The 15,695-nt window shown below is 35.8% G+C and overlaps 1 protein-coding gene across 1 annotated transcript; it reads right to left on the bottom strand.

Moving 5' to 3' along the window:
- Positions 1-1,705: 1,705 nt before the first annotated feature.
- Positions 1,706-14,548, bottom strand: LOC143242447 (ganglioside GM2 activator-like). Its single transcript, XM_076485853.1, has 4 exons — positions 14,092-14,548; positions 11,651-11,821; positions 4,952-5,143; positions 1,706-4,172 (listed from the first exon to the last, which is right to left on the bottom strand). The coding sequence occupies exons 1-4, from the start codon at positions 14,251-14,253 to the stop codon at positions 4,014-4,016; spliced, it is 684 nt and encodes a 227-aa protein (XP_076341968.1). The 5' UTR covers positions 14,254-14,548; the 3' UTR covers positions 1,706-4,013.
- Positions 14,549-15,695: the final 1,147 nt, after the last annotated feature.

Genomic DNA, 15,695 nt, shown 5'->3' with positions numbered 1-15,695 from the left:
TCATAAGTAGCTGGATGGTAGAAAAATTCTTAGCACCGTTTCATAAGTAACTGGATGGTAGAACAACTAAAGTATGTTTCATAAATAATTCGACGGTAGAACAATTACAGTGCTGTTTCATAAGTAACTGGATGGAAGTACAGTTACAGTGCTATTTCACAAATAATTCGACGCTAGAACAATTATAGTGCTGTTTATAAATATCTGGATAGTAGAACAATTACAGCACTCTTTGATATATAACTGGATAATAGCAAAATTACAACGTCGTTTTAGTTCTGAATGGTAGTACTATTAAAGCGTTCTTTGAGTAATTATAGTGATATAGTTATACCATTGTTTCTTTAGTGACGTTGTGTTACACAGAAGGTATGCTTTATAGGAATTTTTTCTATGACTGTATAATTTTACTATCTTTTCGTGTCAAACCTTGGTGGTACAACCATGGTAAGTGTAGTGTATAACCCTAGTGGTACAACCATAATACAGCTTCATGAATAATCATGGTGGTACAAACAGAACTAATTTTCTTGAATAACCTTGGTTTTGTACAACCAGAAGACACTTTGACCTAATTTTTGGACTGTCATCAGCACCCACTGTCAGCTCCTCGTCATCAGCACCCACTGTCAACTTGTCATCAGCACCCACTGTCAGCTCGTCATCAGCACCCACTGTCAACTCCTGCGCTACTCTAATCAATTATTGAACTTTCACCGTTACACACTCCTGACCAAATTCAAAATCATGTTTTATTTGAAGTAACGGGATTAGATCTAGAAACCCTCGGAACCACAGTGCTGTAGCTAACCACTAGGTCACTTACGACTTTAGCGTACGCGCGTGATCCATTTTGGGTACAAATGCTTTAGTCAATGTTATAAAATACTAACTGTTGTTTCCTAAATAAAAAAATTATTAAGTAATAATCGTTATTATTGTTATTTCAAAAGATGTCTCCTTGTAGCTCAGAGGCAAGGTCTGAAAATTTGCAGCGCTAAAAATCGGGTTTCAATACATATGGTGGATAAAATACGGATATCTCGTTGATAACTTTACCCTTAACAACAAACAAACAATCAACAAAGAGTCTGATTGATGCATTAACAGAATTCTCAATCAAACAACCTTATAATTTTGATTCGCAGTAAAGTCAAACGAAATTAATAACGCTTTATTGTCTCAATGAGGAATCATTCAAATAAATAATTAATGCTAGTCTAAATCGTGCTTGTACTGCTAACCCCATCTTTCGGCTTAAATAAGAATATAAAGTAATATTCGCTCAAGTAAGAAGGAAGTTGCAATTTGTCTGTATGTATGAAATAAATAAATATAAGCAACATAGCATTTGAAAAAAAATGCACATAAATTTATTGAACGTTATTAGAAATAAATATTTACTCTATACGTTTTGATTTAATTAAAAAAAAGGATATGAAATGGGTCATTTTTCATGCGTTAGCCGTCCCTACATTAACAATGTAGAGTAAAGGTAGTTCGTTATCACTATTACCTCCTAGGCTAATCTTTTACAAACGAATAGTTTGTAACTTTATAACACCCCCACAACTGAAAGGGCGACCATTTTTCGTGCGACGGAGATACGAACCCGCAACCCTCATATTACGACTCGAGTGCTTTAACCACCTAGCCATGCTAGACCTTCTATATAACACAGAAACGACACAACAATATAAAAATGTTAAGATTGTTAAAACAAATTTATTCGTGTTTATACAAACTTGTTCCATTTCTATTTCCTTTGTTAAATATATTGTAAGAACACTTTAAAATTACTGAATGCGCCCAACCACCATTAATATTTTAAAAGTACACGCTAATTCACTTATCGTTTCCAAGACTTTACATGGTAGAAAGTGCATAATAACACACGAATTAAAAAAAAAGGTTTAAACCATTATACGATCACTATGCCAATTAAAATCACTTATTGACTCTAGAATTCCCTTGTATATATATATATATGTTGAGTAGACATTGCTACCTTAAAAGGTGTACTAGTGTATTAAGAGTTGGTTACAGTATTCAGAAAATATTATACGAGAAAAAATATTGTTCTAAAAGGTTTTTGCTGTCTTAAGAATTATATACTCTGCCCAAACAATCCATCAAAGAATGTCTTAAGAATTGTTTGAGTTGTAAGAATCCTATGTCAGAATACTATTGTGCTAAATCTTTTATTCCTGTATTAAGAACTGTACATAGTCTTCGGTTGACTGATGAGTTTAAAAGCGCCAACGCTCTTTTGAGGGCTTATTTAAGAATAGTCCTCAGGAGACTGAGTTAGAAGGATCTGACGTTTTTTCCAGATGACCATTGTATTGGAAGTTATTAAGAATGGTTGTAGTTAAAGTTGTTTACACTGTCTTTATAGCAATACGAATTATTTACGGTCTTTAAAGAACAGTTATGGTAGACAGTGTCTGCAGTATTCCGATGAATTTTTATGTTAGAAACCGATACGCCAGAAAATGATTCTAATCTTTGAAGCACTATTATATTACAATGCATTTATAATACAGAGAAATGTTTTGAGAGTGAAACTCCTGAAAAAAACTTGAAAAGGAAGAGCCTTAAGCTTGAGTCAATTTTATGGTACGGTTGTCCAATGGTAAGTTATTATATTATTTTGGAAAAATAAAAATCTATTGATTATAAAACGAACATAACTCTTGAATTATCGGAAGCCTTATACAAAAGGTAAGAAAAAATAAGTTTAGGTTATTTAAACTATTATTATGAAATTATTGAGCTAATTTTATTATAATCAGATATTGTTGCAATAGGATTAATAATATAATACTTTAGTTTTCAGATATTGTTACTGTATAAGCTTAATTTTCTTATAGGCAAGTTCATAGGACTGTCAAACTCACTTCCAAATAAACTATTAATGTAGATAGACTGCAATGCAAAACTGAGATAAGCCAATTACTGTCGTAGTTATTTTGAAATGCCTTCCATTTTTAGTTATTACCCTCCCTCCAGTGACTAACTGGTAAATCTAAACACTTATAACGCTAAAAACCGGGTTTCGATATCCATGACTGGTACAGTACTGATAGCCTATTGCGTACCTTTGCCCTTGACTACAAACAAAACAAAAGCCTAAAAGAGGCGACCATTTACCATATATTTATATATATTTACCATATATTGCTGTGAAGTTGAAAGGGTTAATGGAAAAACGTTAGCAACAACTCAATCATTTGTATTTTTCCAATAAATCATCAAGATTGAATTTTTCAGGAAGTCTTTCCAATAAAAAAAAACAAACCCCATTAAGAGATCGCTTCACAAAAATCATAATAAATTTTATTGTAAAATAGTTTCAGTGTTTATAAAGTTTACAATAAAATAGTTTCAATGTTTATAAAGTTTACACTAAAGTAGTTTCAGTGTTTATAAAGTTTACACTAAAATAGTTTCGGTGTTTATAAAATCTGCAGTAAAATAGTTTCGGTGTTTATAAAATCTGCAGTAAAATAGTTTCGGTGTTTATGAAGTTTACTTTCAATGATTTTTTTGTGTAAACTGAATTCTTGTAATTCATTGTATTTTTAAATTTAACGGTATGATTCAGAAACTCGTTAATTTTGAACAAGTAGAAAACGGGGGAAAAGTTACCTGTTACACTCCACAAACAATAGGTTAACGAAAATAAAACTGTTCTCGATACATCTAACTTCAAAGCATGATTGACTGTTTGAAACAACCGTGCTTTTCAAACTGGGACCCTGTGGCATCTTTTTGAAAACACAGCTGTTGTTTTGTTGTAAAAAAAAAGTTATTACAATAGTATTACATTTTTACATTATTTCGCAGTAAAAAAAGGGCTATTACAATAGTATTACGTTTTTAAATTATTTAGCAGTTGCTCAAATAAACGTCGATGTTGATTACATCACCTTATGTTTTCTAGATATGGTATTATAGTTACTTTATGTTGTTGTTTGTGGTGGTGGGAGTAGGGTTTCCAGTAAACGCTATCAAAGTTCCAGATTAATAGTCGTTGAATAACAGGCAAGGTGGTTGCCATCTTTTATCAACTCGGCTTTGATGTAAAATTCACCTTCCAACAGATATTTTGGCATCGATGCTGGGAGGCGCGAAATGTTGAAGACCACAGGAAGCAAATGATATTCCCCCTGAAAAAAAAAAAACAAACAATATGTAGATTTTAACTTGAGCTAAGTTTTATATACGTATCTCTCATTTTCATGTCATTCAAGTAGGAACCTTGAATCGATAACCAATCAGTTGTTATTTAGCTTTTCTTTCTTCACTCTTAATATAAGCAAGATTAATCCAAATATAAATTGATTTCAAAACTCATAAAAGCATATATATATATATATAATATTGAAACATAAAATAACAGTTAACATCAGGTCTTCAACTGAATACCTTGTGAATAAAGGGAAAAATATAATTTGGCAGTTTAAAAAGACTTCAAGTAAATCGAACCAATATTTAATTGCCAGGATGCTAAATGTCACCATGTGGAAGTTTAACAAAATAGCATTAGCCGTTATAAGTTGTTATATACAGTTAACTATTGGTAAACACATCTGTTAACCAATGATGAATACTACTGTTAACCACTGATGGACATTAATTTTGACTGTTAATAGATATTACTTTCAGCCATTGATGAATATTACTATTATCCATTGATAGGTGTTACTGTTAACCATTGACGGATATTAATTTTTAACATTAGTAGATATTACTTTTAGCCATTGAAGGATATTACTATTATCCATTGACAGATATTACTGTTAACCATTGATGGATATAAACATCACCTCCCAATGACAAGGGAATATGTATATATTCCATAAAAAATACATGTTTTCTCACGCGTATTCGTTCAGATTATCAACATACAGAATATATGCCTTAAAATAACAAAATTAATAGAAACCTTTTCGAATGGACAACTACAGGAAAACGTGTCGTTTGTAACAGAGTCTAAGCATTCCCCTTCGATGAACAGGCGAGTTTTACACAGATCCTCGTAAGTACATGAACCCACATCGTTAGGTAGACAAGGAATAGGCAGCCAAACAGCCAATCCGAAAAGCAACGACAATTTCTTACTCATGGTGAGTTTTACCTAAAAATATATATTTCATCATGAAGTTGTTAATACCAAAACTTTCCCGTGTATACTTTTTAATCAACAGTTGTCATTGTGTACCATTTCTATGATGATCTCAACATCCTCGTGGTCCACATCAAAATTACGAAAAAATTAATAGGCATTTCAAAAAATTATGAAAGGATGTTGTGTTATAATATCCTGAACTAAATTACTCCTTTTTTATCTTTTATCAGTTAAATACGTGCATTGTATATTGAGGGTTAGGTACGTTATGTTAAAATAATTTAGAATATTCAAATCAGGAGGCTGTGAAGACATAGACTGTAACGACGTGGTGAGGTTCCAAAACGGTTTTAATATATCCAAGCTCAACGTTTATTTACCTTGTATCTCTTACCACTAATGTTTTCTTCCCTCAACCATACTAGACAGTTCTATTCTGTACATTGCTTCTCAGCGTACATAGAAAGATACATTTTGATTTTTTAACATCAAATAGACGTAGATACAACCTAAATTTCGTGTCTTGTAAAAATACTGATAATTATTCGCTTTTTGAAAAAGAAATAAATGTAGAAACATTATTCTAAGGGCTATTTCTTTTGCTCATATTCACAACTTTTAGATTGACTTGTAACTTCTAATATATGGTGTTTCATTTTGAAGTTTAAAATTAAAACATTCCACAAATAAAACGGTAGTCTTTTAAAGTAAAATGGCAACAGATTGTTGCCACAAGGTTTGGCACTTTAAAGTAGAGTAGGCCCGGCATGGCCTAGCGCGTAAGGCGTGCGACTCGTAATCCGAGGGTCGCGGGTTCGCGCCCGCATCGCGCTAAACATGCTCGCCCTCCCAGCCGTGGGGGTGTATAATGTGACGGTCAATCCCACTATTCGTTGGTAAAAGAGTAGCCCAAGAGTTGGCGGTGGGTGGTGATGACTAGCTGCCTTCCCTCTAGTCTTACACTGCTAAATTAGGGACGGCTAGCACAGATAGCCCTCGAGTAGCTTTGTGCGAAATTCCCAAACAAACCAAACCAAACCTAAAGTAGAGTAACGGAATGCGAAAAACAACTGAAAAAAAGTGTGAATTTTCTCTGCTTCTCAGCTTATGATTATCTTAAAAAAACAAAATAATATTTTAATTAAACCTATGGGAAATACAACATTTAAACTCTTTTATTAATTGATGCATATCAGTATCTCTCTCGAGCGCCACCTGTAGATCAACACCTCCGAGAGTTATACTAGTTATGGTCGTAACTGGGTCCTAACTGCGGGGCCCGACATGGCCAGGTGATTTAGGCACCCGACTCGTAATCTGAGGGTCGCGGGTTCGAGTCCCCGTCGCACCAAACATGATCGCCCTTTCAGCCGTGGGGGGCGTTATAATGTGACGGTCAGTCCCACTATTCGTTTGTAAAAGAGTAGCCCAAGAGTTGGCAGTGGGTGGTGATGACTATCTGCCTTCCCCCTAGTCTCACACTGCTAAATTAGAGACGGCTAGTACAGATAGCCTTCGTGTAGCTTTGCTCGAAATTAAAAAAAATACACAAAAAACAAACGTTACTACAGGGTAATCACCAAACGAATATACTTCTTCAAAAAAAGAGATCTTACCAGAAGAATGGAATGCTGTAAGTCTAATTACATTAAAAAAACAACAACAAAGAAACTTGCAACGTGGCTGAACCTTGAGACAATTTTACTCGTTAGCTGCTAAATGGGTTTATTTTTTAAGAGTAATAAGGCCTTAACCTAAGACTGATATAATTTGAGTTTAGATCTCGTCAGCTTTATAAACAGTTTCTCCTCATAAATTGTTTATGCACCGAATTGCTTGTGGGTCCAGTACTTTGTTAATCTTGTAGTCAGTACACATTCGCTCAGGGTACAAAGGTTTATTTGGATGATTTTTAAAAAGGAAAGTGCAAATAACTGTGCAGTTATTCTCAAGAATGGGTATCTTAAGTGGTTTTGTGTTACTTACAAGACAGCTTATGCTAACATAAAAAACTTGCTTTTAAGGCCACTTATTTTCATATCACTTGACCCAATATTTAGGGTGCTCGATTCGCGAGAGCGTTATTATGGTACAGTCAATCTTGTTTAGATTGGTTTATTTTGAATTTCGCGCAACGCTACACGAGGGTTATTTGCGCTAATCATCCCTAATTTAGCAGTGTAAGACTAGAGAGAAGGCAGCTAGTCATCACCACCCACCATCAACACTTGGGCTACTCTTTGGCTGAATGGGCGAGCATATTTGGTGTGATGGGGATTCAAACCCCCGACCCTTGGATTACGAATAGAGTACTTTAACCACCTTGCCATGCCGGATCAAGAGGTCAGTTTCATTATTCGTCAGTGAAAGTAACGGTGGTGACTAGCTGCTTTCTTTATAGTCTATCACTTCAAAATTTAGTGACGGCTATTGCAGATAGCCCTCATGTAGCTTTGCACGAAATTCAACAGATAAACGATTTGCATATGAGAAGAAATTATTAAAAGATCACAGTACACGGATCATTAGATATTTTCAAGTGTGACGTACATTAAATTTATCACATACATAAGGGATAATTACACTGTGCGACAAAAGTTTTACCTTTTCTTGTTCCTGGGCAGAAAGTGTTATTTCCCAATTGCTTATGCCTTATGGAAATGACCTATTTTTCTTTTCAAACTTTACTTTTGTGACCTGGGTAATGAAATTTTCAAATTTACCCATTTTTCATAACATTCCAGGTAGATTCAGTGCTGAGTGTTGTAGAACTTACAAGAATTTTCTAGAATGCTGTAGAACTTACGAGAATTTTCAAGAACCTTTCAGAATTTTCTAGAACTTTCCATAGTAATATATATACAGGGGCTCACCACTCACCACCTCAATTTAGTTCTAGCTGTCTATGTGAACACATAGATCAATCTGATTTTATCAGAGATGGCATGAAGAAGCTGCAAGCATTCTCCAGACGTATTCTGCTGTGTATGTGGCCAATTTATCAAGATAAGAGCGAAAAAGTACTCTGTGGCAGCATCTGCTAAAATGTGTGAAGCCTGCAAGGCATATTTCAACATGCCTGACGGGAATGAAGACAAACCCTTTGCACTTCATTTTACCTGTGAGCACTGCAAAAGTCTAGAAGATAAGACGGAGAATTTTTGCTTGCTTAAATAGTAAGATTTTACATTATACAAATTTTAGACTTTTGAAAATTTAAATATATTTCAAGTTTTTTTAATTCCCAATTGTATAGAAAAATAACACACATAAAACATTTTGCATGAACCTCTTACACATTAGTTGTGGATGAAATAAATGTATTCTTCATAATAACAATTTTATTTTGCTCTTCTTCAGAATGGTACAGAGGGGAAAAGAGAGCCATGAAGTTTCTTATTCCAAGAATTTAGCGTGAACCTTATGATCACTCAAGCAATTGCTACTTCTGCATGGTGAACCCTTCCAAACGTCGGGCTGGCAAGAGTGCATCTGCTATCATGTATCCGGACATTCCATCATCCATCACCCCAATGTCACACTGCCCTGAGTTCCCTGTACCCACTCCGCCAGAGAGAAAGCAGCCATCCTCAGAAGAGAGCAGCAAATCAGAAAAAGAGGTAGACGTTGAAGATCCAGATTACAATTTCAGTGATGCAGCTGGTGAAAGAAACCCATACTACCCCAACCAAAGATACCTCAATTATTTGATTAGAGATCTTGGTCCAAGAAAGTCGAATGCCGAGCTTTTGACATCTAGACTCAAGGAGTGGGATTTGTTAGATGAAAGTGTACAAGTCGTAAGTCAGAGGAAGCGTCAGCGACATTTTCAAGCTTCTTCACTCGTCAAGATGGGCTCTGTTTTTGTCACAATGTATTCGGTCTGTGCAAGGTAAATGGAATTGCCTGTAACCCGAACTAGTGGTACCTCTTCACTGATAGCTCATCCAGAAGCTTCAAAGCTGTGCTGCTCCATAACGGTAATAAGTATCCATCTTTTCCCCTGACTCATTCGGTGCACCTCAAAGAGGAATACAACAGCATGAAGACTTTGCTAGAAGTCTTGAAGTATGATGAGTATGGCTAAGAGACTATCGGAGACTTCAAAATGACAGCATTCCTAATGGGTCTCCAAGAAGGCTTTACCAGGTTTCCCTGTTATCTTTGCCTTTGAGACAGCAGGGACACCGAAGTGCACTACAACAGGAAGCACTGGTCCCAAATGATCGAGTTCTTTGTGGGGAGGCACAATGTCAAGTGTGAGCCTCTAGTAGACCTCCAGAAGGTGTTGTTCTTACCATTACACATAAAATTGGGTCTTATGAAACAATTTGTCACAGCTCTTGATAAGGAGTCTGCAGTCTTCAAGTACATTCGAGACTTCTTCCCTAAGCTGTCTGAGGGAAAGGTCAAAGCTGGTGTTTTCGTTGGACCACGAATAAAGAAGATCCTAGAGTGCACAGAATTTGCCAAGAAGTTCAGTTGGAAGAGAGAAAAAGTTTGGGGCAGCTTTATCGCAGTGGTTCGGGGTTTCTTGAGCAATCACAAGGCCAAAAATTATGTGGAACTGGTTGAGGCTCTGGTGAAGAACTACGGCAAAATGAACTGCAGGATGTCCCTGAAAGTTCATATCCTTGACGCTCATCTTGATAAATTCAAGGAGAACATGGGAACATACTCAGAGGAGCGAGGCGAGTGCTTCCACCAAGATATACTGGACTTTGAACGTCGCTACCAAGGAGCGTATAATGAAAACACGATGGGAGACGACATTGGAGGCTGATACGTGAAAGTGATTTACATTACAGTCGCAAATCTCGAAAAACTACTCACTTCTAAACATTTTTGTTCATTTTTGTATAACTTTAGTGTAAATATATGCATATCTTGATTCATATGTTGTTTTATTCAGACTTTATGTAAATGAAAATGTGCAAATTTGCCAGTTTTTACATAGAAAATAGGTTAATTTCTAAATTTCATTATCAAGTCACAAAACAAAGTTTTCTGCTCTTTCACCATATAAGGAATTAAGAAATAACACATACTATCCAGGAACAAGTTTGTGTTACATAGTGTTACCTGTACTGTTATTCCCAAGGTCAATGACATTTTGAAGAGCACTGTGTTGTTATTATTAAGAAAATATATTAAAGCGAAATCTGTAGCTCATATACAAACATAACTTCTCCATTTTATCGAAGCTACAAGAACATTTAAGGTATTAAGAAACAAATAAAATAGGCTGAATATATAACCAGACAAGTTTTAGCTATTCCTAGAAATCTTTTCGTACGAATCCAGACAGGCAGTGGACGTCAGAACAAGAAACTATTTTAACAGGCCAAACCAGTTGGCCTTCAACGACTGCAACCTTAGAATACGGTGAAAATTCAAGCGAAATTACTAAAAAACCTGAAATTTCTCAATAGATCTAGCACAGCGAAGAGTTATTTGTTATTTTTTGTTAAGTAGTAATACTTTTGAATTAAATATGATTTTGTACGAAGGACAAAAGAAAATTATATCGACCGAATTAATTTTGTTTGGCCCAGTATAACCACACGGTTAAGACGATCGACTCGTAATCCGAGAGTCGCGGGTTCGAATCTCCGTCACACTAAACATGCTCTCTCTTTCAGCGTGAGGACGTTATAGTGTGACGGTCAATCCTACTAATCATTGGTTAAAAAGTAGCCTAAGAGTTAGCGGTGGGTGGTGATGCCTAGCTGCCTTCCCTCTGGTGTTATACTGCTAAATTAGGAAAGACGAAATTCAAAAACAAATAAACAAACAATTCATTTGTTTTACTTCTTAGCGCTCCCTGTTGGAGGATAAGAAAATTACTAGCACCCATTACTAAAAATCTTACGAAACTGTAGTAACAGTAGTAACTAAACTGAAAACAAAAAAACAATTGCTGCTCTTAATTTAGTTGCAAAGTGAGAACTGTAATATTTTGGCAATTATTTTCACAGAGGTTTGTAGAAGGTTGCAAGAAGAATATACTGTCAAACTATTGATGACGTTTTGACCTTCCTAGGTCATCCTCAGGTTAACAAAGACAAACCCGAAGATGACCCAGGAAGATCGAAATGTTGTTCTCTGCTTATCAATAAAAGTGTTAATAACCATATCAGCTGTTCTGAGGTACATTCTGTTTAACTGATTGGTTGTTTGGCGTTTTATGGTACAAAGCAACCAGGCTATCTGCGCCATGTTTAATTGAAGATCATAAATATTTACCTGAAAACGTTTTTAAGTGAAATTTATATTTGATGTCCATTGAATCAGTTAATAATAAACGTTCTTAATAAAACAGACACAAATCATTTAATCAAACGACTTAAATTAAAACTTTTATAAATCATATTCACAAAGCTACTTATAAGTTGGGAAAATCAGGTCCTTTTTTTATTAGATTTTACTTCGGTTCCCTAAGAAAATAAACAGATGACAACAACAACAAAGAAAAAAATCTAATTACGACGTAAAAAATAACAACTTCTCACGCACTGGAAGTGGCGATGTCTGATTTTCTCTGACGTCCAGTGTCATCCCTACCCCAATGGGTCCTGGTACTACCACTGGGTTGGGTTCAATTACAAAGTCATTCACATAAACTGGATCATCATTCTTTCCACAATGTTCAAAGGTCAGTTTAGCTTTACCTTGTCTGTCTGTGTCCTGAAATTCAGCATTAAAAAAACAAAAACAACCTTGTTGACGTGAGCTCCATCTACATTTACTTTTTCTCACAAAAAACAAAACAAAAATTAGTTTATATTTTAATTTCATCATTCACTCTGCAAATTTATTTAGGTTTTCTGTACGATATAAAAATACGTTTTATAATAATGTTTTATTTACGAAGTATTTGAATGGCAATAAAACAAACTAATATAACACTGAAAATATTCAAATATTTGTCGAACAATATTTCTGATTTACTTTTGTTTGTTTTGAATTTCGCTCGCAAAGCTACAAGAGGACTATCTGCGCTAGCCGTCCCTAATTTAACAGTGTAAGACTAGAGGGAGGACAACTAGCCATCACCACCCACCGCCAACTATGGAGCTACTCTTTTACCAACGAATTATGCGATTGACCGTCACAGTATAACGCCAGCACGACTGAAAGAGCGAGCATATTTGGGGCGACGGGGATTCGAACCCGCGACCATCAGATTATAAGATGAGCGCCTTAACCATCTAATCATTTTCATTAAGATAAGATTCTATTTTTCCGAATCCATGTGCATGATGTTGGTAATTATTTTAACCCTTAACTTTAATAAAAGTAAATAAATTTCTTCCATTTCAAACACACAGATGACAGGTTTTACAATATTTTATTCTACAAAAAAACTGGTTTGTTTACAACAATTTTAAAGTTAGGACAACTAGATTTAGTTGTTTCCTTTGTGCTTGCGACCAGGAAGTGGCGACTGACCACATTTTTCCAGTTTTTAGCCGCGGTGTAGTGGCTCATAGTGTGGTTTCGAGTTTGTTCGTTTTATCCAAATACAAACATTTTGCTCATATTCCAGTCATTTCCTGACAAATTTGAGATCCAATTACTGTTTTAGAGTCAGGAGGTCAAACCTTTTCGATTCATGTATTTGACCACGCCCAAAATCTAATTGATTAATCTACTCTTATTTTTGCCTAAACGAATTTCGGTTTGAGGGCAGGCTGCTGGAGAATCCGATATGCAATAGCACTGAAACAGGTATACTCACGCCCCAAGCTTGTTTTACTGGCGCACAAAAATATGTCTTATAAAAATGGAAGAAGGTCCGGCATGGCAAGGTGGTTAAGGAACTCGACTCGTAATCCGAGGGTCGCAGGTTCGAATCCCCGTCATACCAAACATGCTCGCTCTTTCAGTCGTGCTGGCGTTATAATGTGACGGGCAATCCCACTATTCGTTGGTAAAAGAGTAGTTCAAGAGTTAGCGGTGGGTGATGATGACTAGCTGCCTAGTCTTGCACTACTAAAAAAAGGGAGGGCTAGCGCATATAGCCCTCGTGTAGCTTTGCGCGAAATTAAAAACAAACAAATCAAAAAGGGATAAAAGATTTCACAGATTAATTTACTCTTATCCTGCCTAAAAGTATTTCATGTGTCTGTAAGAACTATCTGAAGAAAATAAATTAGTGTGTGAGTAAACAAGCCATTTCAAATAACTTCTAAACCCTAGTGATCATAAAAACAAATCAAAATTCAAATAAATTAAACTAAGTGTAAACTCATCACCAAAACATACATCTTGATATGACTTAGTTTATAAGGTATGGTTTAAAGTGTTTTTAGAAAAAGAACGCAAATAATATTGTGAAGAGGTTTCGATTTCCATGATGGGCACAACACATATAGCCCATTGTGAAGCTTTGAGCTTGACAACAAACAAACTATCAACTAAGTGACAAACAACTGATTACAAAGCCTCGTCAGTATGCGCTCTTCGATGGCTCAGCGGAAAATTCGATGCGCTATATACGCTAAAAATCGGGTTTAAATATCGTGGTGAGAAAAACATACGTAGCCAACAGTGTAAGTTTGCGCTTTACAACAACAAAATTAGACTACATTAGTTCAGTCTTCATTAATTATATTTTAGCAGTATTTTCGACCTTAAATTTAATAACAACTCATGAGATCAGATCGGCTTATGATATTTTAGGCTAGGCCTAAATCATTATCCTTATTATCAGTTCGAAGTAACTAAAAATTAATTCGAAAATGAGTAGTTTCATGGCATTCGAAACGAACCAAAAGTATTACGATAAATATACAGCAAATAAACGTTATGAACAATTTAACTGTTTGTAAACTTCGTTATATGAGCTCAGCTGGGTTGAAATTCATAGATTTTTGCTTAAATTTTAACTAAATGTTAAAAACGACAAACGTGAAAATGAAACAGTAACAGCCTGTAACAAAAATATTACGTACCCGTTTCTCAACAGAATGGCTACTCAGATGGTACGCAAGACGTAAAGCTTTATCTTGCACGTAACCCGTCCAAGAATCAGTAGTCTCTGCGTGGGCTGGCTTCACTTCACCCAAACCCACTACTATCGCTATCAAAATTACTTGAATAAAATGCCCTGACATTAAGACGATTCTTCTTCAGTGAAGATAACTAAAAGTTTAATTCTCAGTGGTTATCACAGACCCAATTTGCGATCGTCAGAACTAATGGACTTGAGCACCAGGTTGCAAGCAGTAGAACTACAGGAGTGACGTAGTTATACAAGCTGGTTGTAATACGTTGTTGGCTTATATATGTGGCCCACTAACCCACCAGCCCGTAACTCGAAATGTTATCTTGTATCTGGGCAGGTACACTGCAGCAGAAAGCATCTAGCCGATTCAAACGGTTTCAGTTCGTCTCTAGAACCACATAACTGTATTTGCGAAATAGTACACAAGACACACAAGCTTGTTTAACTAGAAAAAAGAAAAATTGTAGTTATATTTGACTAACGCAGTCCAGGAAAGGAAAAAGACCATTATCTTATTTCCTCGGTTTGTGTTAAAAACAACAACAACACTTTCCTTTGGAATGCGTATGTGTAATAACAAGTTTCAGAAACATGTAAATTGTTAATAGAATAACAGTCGTGTACCACCAACGTCAGTCAAACGAAATAAATAAAAGTAAGCTATGACGTTATTGGAACAAAAATAAATACTCAAAATGAACAGTTTATTGATGTTAAAAAGTTACTGCAACTAAAGCATCAATCCCAAAACTATCCGAGAGATTAACAAAATTTTCTAAACACTCTTGTGTAGAATGGACTTGAAGAAATACACCTTCAAAAGTTCTTTCTTCCTACTAAAACAGTTGTGTCAATAATTGCTTACATGATACTGGAAAAACGTTCTTATTACGCGATGTGCAGACCCTAACTTCACGAAATTTTTATCGTGTGTGCATATACATTTGCGTTAAGGGTCACGATTTTCCCGTTTCGCCTCCATTTCTCGTCACGGAGGACTTTATTTTTCTCCATCCTCAGGGTGCAGATATGACATCATGAATACATTACACGCGGATCTAATGCACTGGCGCCACGGATAATTAAAAATAATCTTTCTACTTACGAAATAATAGAACTGACCTTGCAAAATATAACTTTTAGACTAAATAAGTTTTGTTTTGGAATTTCGTACAAAGCTACTCGAGGGCTATCTGTGCTAGCCGTCCCTAATTTAGCAGTGTAAGACTAAAGGGAAGGCAGCTAATCATCACCACCCACCGCCAACTCTTGGTCTACTCTTCTACCAACGCATAGTGGGAAGGACCGTAAGATTATAACGCCCCCACGGCTGGAAGGACAAGCATGTTCAGCGCGACGCGGGCGCGGACCCGTGACCCTCGGATTACGAGTCGCACGATTTACGTGCTCGGCCATGCCAGGCCGACTAAATAACTACATCTAGAAACATCATTACTATTACTTGGAACTTGCTGTGACAAAGTGTATGGAGGTTTTGAACCGAAAACAAACGTTATTTGCTTTTATTAAGTAGAAACACTTGATGTTGTT

The sequence above is a fragment of the Tachypleus tridentatus genome, chromosome 2 (genome assembly GCF_004210375.1).
Source record: "Tachypleus tridentatus isolate NWPU-2018 chromosome 2, ASM421037v1, whole genome shotgun sequence".
Taxonomy (NCBI): Eukaryota; Metazoa; Arthropoda; class Merostomata; order Xiphosura; family Limulidae; genus Tachypleus; species Tachypleus tridentatus.
This window is presented reverse-complemented; position numbering and strand designations above follow the sequence as displayed.

Coding starts and splice junctions, on each gene's coding strand:
- LOC143242447 (XM_076485853.1), bottom strand. CDS start 14,253: ATGTCAGGGCATTTTATTCAAGTAATTTTGATAGCGATAGTAGTGGGT. Junction 5,144..11,650: donor ATCAGACATCGCCACTTCCA/GTGCGTGAGAAG, acceptor ATATATTTTTAG/GTAAAACTCACCATGAGTAA. Junction 4,173..4,951: donor GTAGTTGTCCATTCGAAAAG/GTTTCTATTAAT, acceptor TTTTTTTTTCAG/GGGGAATATCATTTGCTTCC.